Source organism: Pteropus vampyrus, unplaced genomic scaffold, assembly GCF_000151845.1.
Source record: "Pteropus vampyrus isolate Shadow unplaced genomic scaffold, Pvam_2.0 Scaffold347, whole genome shotgun sequence".
In the NCBI taxonomy this organism is placed as follows: domain Eukaryota; kingdom Metazoa; phylum Chordata; class Mammalia; order Chiroptera; family Pteropodidae; genus Pteropus; species Pteropus vampyrus.
In genome coordinates this window covers 1,025,694-1,031,477 of record NW_011889128.1, presented here as the reverse complement: position 1 = coordinate 1,031,477, position 5,784 = coordinate 1,025,694, and the positions used below count along the sequence as shown (strand labels likewise).

General features: G+C 47.9%; 2 protein-coding genes across 2 annotated transcripts in view; one reads left to right on the top strand and one right to left on the bottom strand.

Annotated features, from left to right (window-relative positions):
- LOC105304593 (cardiotrophin-1) overlaps positions 1 to 729 on the top strand; it is a 3,930-nt gene extending 3,201 nt beyond the window's left edge. The window contains exon 4 of the mRNA XM_023522417.1: positions 19 to 729. Coding sequence (XP_023378185.1) covers positions 19 to 168 — 150 coding nt within the window. The 3' untranslated portion in view covers positions 169 to 729. The remainder of the gene's footprint in view (positions 1 to 18) is intronic.
- An 892-nt stretch (positions 730 to 1,621) lies between these two features.
- LOC105304592 (cardiotrophin-2-like) lies at positions 1,622 to 5,532 on the bottom strand. Its single transcript, XM_011378807.1, has 3 exons — positions 5,517 to 5,532; positions 3,574 to 3,710; positions 1,622 to 2,080 (listed from the first exon to the last, which is right to left on the bottom strand). The coding sequence occupies exons 1-3, from the start codon at positions 5,530 to 5,532 to the stop codon at positions 1,622 to 1,624; spliced, it is 612 nt and encodes a 203-aa protein (XP_011377109.1).
- Between the last annotated feature and the right edge of the window lie 252 nt (positions 5,533 to 5,784).

Here is a 5,784-nt window from a genome sequence, read left to right as displayed (position 1 = left end):
CGCGGGCCGCGGCCCGAGCCCGCCACCGCTGCCGCTGCCACAGCCTCGACCGCCGCGGGCGTCTTCCCAGCCAAGGTGCTGGGGCTCCGCGTGTGCGGCCTCTACCGCGAGTGGGTGAGCCGCACAGAGGCAGACCTGAGCCAGCTGGTGCCTGGGGGCCCGGCCTGAGCATAGGCGCGGTCTGAGGCTCTCTGTCACCTCCTCTTCGTCTTTCTCCATCTCTGTCAGTGTTTGTGCTCGGAATGTCTCCATCGTCTCTATTTTCTTTACACGCCCTCAGTCTCTCCTTCGGGAACCTTCTTGTCTCTGTATGTGACATTCCATGTCCATAATATTCTTTCTTGCTTTCCCCCTCTTTTCTCCATCGCTAGGGCCGGTCCGTCTCTCATGGTCTCCCCCTTTACCTGTCTCTTGGGATCACTTCGTCTCTCTTTTCACTCTCTCTTATCTCCTCTTGGCCCCTTGTGAGCATGTGTACATCTCAGTCTCATCTCACTGAGGGGACACCTTGTCACTCTGTTTCCCTCTGTCTCTCCCTCCCTCTGTCCTTTCATCCTGGCCTTGCTGTGGGAGGGCTACTCCGGATTTCAGCCACCTTCCCCCAGAGTCACTCCACCTGCTGCTCTCTCCCTTCCCCATCTCATCCCTTGGGCCCCCTTTCCCTTTGATATTCTTTCCCTCCCCTCACTTCCCTCCACCCTATCCTTGCACTCCACCTCACCCCACCCCACCCCCGAGCCAGGTCTGTGGGGAAAAACAATTGACACCTTAAAAGAGTTTTATTTCTGAGAATAAATTAATTTTTTTGTAAATAAAATGTTAAAAAATAAAAAGAACACTAAAGTTACCAGTATATATAGTTATTGAAAATGGGAAGACTCCTTTGAAGAGAATAGGAGATACAGCCCAATCACCCAGGCATACCTAAAAGCTACAGTATAAATAGGAGATTCCTGAGAGTCCCAGGCCAGGAATCCATCTGTTAGCTCAGAACAGGAAGTGGATGTGTCCTGAGCAGCAAACAGATGTGACATGAATCCTTAGTTTTTCAAGAATTGAACTTCCATAGATCAAGAAGTGAAGCCCCTTAAGATGGGAAGTGAGAACAGTGGCCAGAGGCAAAGAAGTGGACTAGGGGAGGAGATGAAGTCCAGCAAGAAGAGAGGCCTATCTGCTCCAAAGTCCATATCTTCATATAGAAAGTGAGGTAGACAGAGACAAGAAGGCAGCTTCTTGACCTTTCCAAAAATTACAGCAAGGGTAAGGTCTCACAGAGAGCCCAGGAAGGAAACCAACTGTCCTCTTCCTGTAGAGTGGGAAGTGAAGCCTCTTCAAAGAGGCATTTCTCTCCGTCCAAGAAGTAGGCAACCAGTACCACTAGATTCATAGTCATGAAATGATATCCATGGAGTCCCAGATCTGGAAAGGAGGCCATAGGACTTAAGCAGGCAGGCCCAGGCAATATGGAGTTGAGGCCTGGTTCCTAGGAAATGTTTCCAATACATGGCACACAGCCCTGTCTGCTAGACAAGATGAGTGTCCTTTCTAGCCAAGAAGCAAGGCAGAAAAGAGTCCATTATGACAGAAGTGTTGCAGCCTCTGACAGGAAGTCCTACCTCCTCTATCCAGGGTATTTGGCCTTGAGCAGAGCCAAGTCCCTAACAGCTCGATCTGTCCAGTGCCTATATTCCCGTGTTACTATATAGCCTCTACATTTCCTCTCAAAGGCTGAGGCCTCAAAGGGGACAAGCCCAAGAATATCCTCTTCTGGGGGGATGGGCAGGCCCAGGGAAGTCATAATGGCAGCTATGTTGCCCAACAGGCCTTGGGCCCTGAGTCTCGCAGCCCTGAGCTGAGCCAGCAGGATAGGACTGCTAGGGTTCAGGTCGCTCTGGTCATCCCCCACAAGCTGGAGATGCTGGGTCAAGGCCAGGAAGGCCCCCTGGGCACGGCTCAGCCGCTCCCCATCATCCAAGGCATGCCAGGTCTTGAAGGAGACAGCGGCAGGAGGCAAGCTGCTGAGCTGGAGCTCAGGGGCTGAGAAGCCAGGGTCACAAAAAGGACTGCCTTGGTACTGGAGCTGCATAAGGGACAGAGACAGGAGTAAGGAGACTGAAAGGGTACTCTGAGGCTTCCTCTGATTTCACATCTGCCTTCTGTGAGACCGGCATATTCCCAGGGGGCGTTTTCATTCACTACCCCTCAGAGAGTTGGTGGGATGTCCTAGCACAGAGCTTGGCCTCTATTAGGTTCCAATTTAGCTTCCTCCATGTACAATTTTGAATCACAGCTTTAATAATTCTCATGTGGCAGTATTAATTGTGAAGATATGAAGTAACATACATAAAGTGCTTAACACACAGCACCTGTCATACAATAAAGTCATAATAAGCCACCATTAATAATATATTAATATCATGAACACTATGATTATATTATTTATTATATTTTCAGTCTAAATATATTATTGACAATGTAGTTACAGCCCTATATATTTCTTTGTTATTTACAGCATTTAGTAGTTTGTTAATTTCAATATAATCATTGATAAATAATTGTTAATATTATTAAATTTAGTTGACTGCCTTCTCCATTAAAATTCTTAACCTCCACAAACCTAGACCCACAGAATCTTAGTGTACACAGATAAATCACCTAGTCTTACATCCCCATTTTACAGTGGGAGAAATGATCTCAGGGTGCCCAAAGCTTCGCAGGGAATGGTGGCAGTTATGGGACTAGAAACTAGATTTAGTAACCTCACATGAGCCTGGAAGATAGTCCAGTGGAAGAGTTGCAAACTCCAGAGGTTCAGGGACCAGATCATGTAACTCAGGGAAGTAAGCAGGACTAAGATGGGCGGGAGAAAGCAGAAGCTTTGGTCAACAGGATCCTTGTGCCTGTTTTAGACAGGCATTCATGTTAAGAATTTGAACAAGCACTGTATGGCCCAAACAGAAAACATCTGTGAGTGAGACATGGCTCACAGGCTGCCAGTTAAAACTTTTGGACAGTTGGGTGATATGGGAGGAATTGGCATCAAATGCCACAGACCTGGTTTAAGATCCTGGCACTGCCAGTTATTAGCTGTGTGACATCAGGCAAATTATTCACCCTCTCTCAGACTCAATTTTCTTATCTGTAGAGTGGATTATAATTCCATCTCTCAGAACTTTTTGAGGAGTCACTAAGATAAGGAGGATAGAGTGCCCAGCATGGCATAAGGCACACAACACAAAGTGGTTGTGGAAATAATTATGACCTTGTAAAGGGTCTTCCTCTGCACGCTTCCTTTGAATCTTGTAACAGGCCTGAGAGGTCAGCAAAGGCAGGAGCACCATCCTATTTTGTAGATGAGGAAGCTGAGACAGAGAAAAAGAATGACTTGCCCAACATTTCCAACCATCAATGACGGCGTTCATGTGGGTATGTCTCTAGTTAACAAAACCCCTGTACTCTCCAACCCATGGAGGAGCTTTCTCCTGGCCTTGCTCTGTTTCCCCTACCCAGAGCTAGGCCAGGAAGGCAGTGTCCCTTTCCCCTCATCTCATGCTCATGCCCAGTGTCACTCACATAAGTCTGCAGCAGTGTTGATGTATTCTTCTGCATGTAGAGGGCCAGGCTATAGGCCTGACTGATGGGCTCAGCTGGGGAAATAGGGGCCCCTGGACCGAGGGCTGGCAGCAGCAGGGTCAGCAGGCAGAGGGAGGCTGGCAGAAGAAATCAGAGGTCAGCACCAAGTCCCTGACCCAGCCTGCCAATCCATTCCTCATAATAGCTCCTCAAATGGGTGCAGCTCTTGTGGTCTACAACAATCTTGTGTATCCAAGTCAGGACAGAATCACCCTGAAAGTAGCTTATTTCCAGCTCAGAACATTCCCCTGAACTCCAGACCCATGCATTTAACTTCCTGCTTGGCATTCTCCCTTAGATATTAAAAGGCATCTTCAACTCAAAATATCCAATACTCAACTCTAGATTCAGTCTTCCCCCATCTCAAGCAAGAGCGCTTCATTCTTCCACTTGCTCGAGTGAAAACCGTGGGATCCTCTTTACTCTTCCTCTCCACATTCGGTCCCACAGTAAACCCTGTCGGCTCTGTCCTTAAAAGTTAACACAGGTCTGTGTTTCTTGATCTGAGTGCTCATGACAAAGATATATTCACTTCGTGAAAATTATTGAGCTGTACACTTATGACGTATATTTATTTTCAATAAAAAGTTTTAAAAGATGAAAAGATGTATCCAGAGCCTAACCACTGCTCCCTCCATTCACTGCTACCACCTGAGTCCCAGCACTCAGCTCCTCTCACTGGACTGTTACAGTAGCCTCCCCATGGGTCTCTGCTTCCACGCTTGCCTCCCTTCTGCACCCCTGAAGTCCAGCTAGATCCCTTTTCTTTCTGAACCCTTCCATGGCTCCCACCTCACGAAAGCTGAAGTCCTCGGTGCGGCCCAGAAGGCCTGGCTCCTCTGCACTAGCCTCCTGTCTGTTCTGCAGCATTCCCCGCTCAGGCCTTTGCCATTGCTGGACCCTGCCAGGCCCACTCTCCAAATCTTCCCAAGGCTGGTTCCTTCTTGTTCTTCAGGCTTCAACTCACATAAGCTGTCCTGACTGTAGATCAAAAACCCTTCCCTCTCCCTGATTAAAGTCTTCAGAGACTTTAGCTTTTTGCAACTACCTCGTTTATTTGTCTATGTGCTTGTTGCTCTCTCTCCCCCTAGAATGTTGGCTCCAGGAATGAAGAAACCTCACCTGGTTCATTCACTGTTGGTTCCCTGGCACCTAGCACAGAGCTTAATAAATATTTGTTGAATGAATAAATGAATGAATGCTGCCATGAACAACCTCATTCCAGCCTCTTTGGGCACTGTTGAAAGTGGGAATATCTGGATTGGAGGTATGCTCGTTTTAAATTTGAGTAAATGCTGCCAAATTGTTCTTTCGAAAGTCGAGCCCAGTTTATGTTTCCAACAATGGTGTGAGGCTCAGAGAAGAGAGGAGTCACCTAAGATTTCCAGCAGGGAGCGATGGAGACGAGAGGCAAACCAAGATGGCCTCCTTTGTTCTCCTTTCTACGTTCGAGTTCCCAGAAGTTCAGCACTGAGGGAAGGCTGAAAATGAAGGCCCTTTCATTCATTCATTTGTTTATTCATTTATTCATTCACTCAACAAACTTGGACCATTGCATTTACCTTCTATCACACTGGCATTCTAATTTACTTATTACATGTACTGACTGTGCGCAGAATGAAATCTCCATGAGACCACAGATTTTTGTCTGTTCACTGCTCTCTCCCCAAATGCTTGGAATACTACCTAGCACAAAATAGGCACTCAATAACTATTATTCTAATGAATGAATGAATGAATGAAGCTTTCTGTGTGTAAGAATTTGGAGGTTCCCAGTAGATGCAAAGGCAGCCAGGCACATGAGTTAGCTGGGCCAGGGGGCTCAGGCAGGACCCCCTACCCTTGAGATCTCTGGGCCCTGGTGCTCTGTCTCCCTCACTCACCCAGCCAACAGCTCATGCTCTTTCCTTGGCTCCTTCCTCTCCACAGCCTCTGGGTCATTCTAGGGCACTCATCCTGTCCCTCATAGCTTTATATCTGGGGCTGAGCCCTAGGGCCACCCATGAGGGAGGGAAGTAGTCACACGGGGAGGGGAGCAGGAGGAGGTAGGGGAGAGGTACAGAAACCCCAGAGGCAGGTGACAGGCAGGGAAGGAGATATTGAAGTGACATGGTAGTCCTCGACAGCCCCTAAACTCAACCTTAAACCCTG

What these genes read in the sequence shown, in the direction of transcription:
- LOC105304592 (XM_011378807.1), bottom strand. An exon ending in CAACACTGCTGCAGACTTAT is followed by an intron (nt 2,081 to 3,573) that starts GTGAGTGACACT and finishes TCCCTTATGCAG; the next exon opens with CTCCAGTACCAAGGCAGTCC.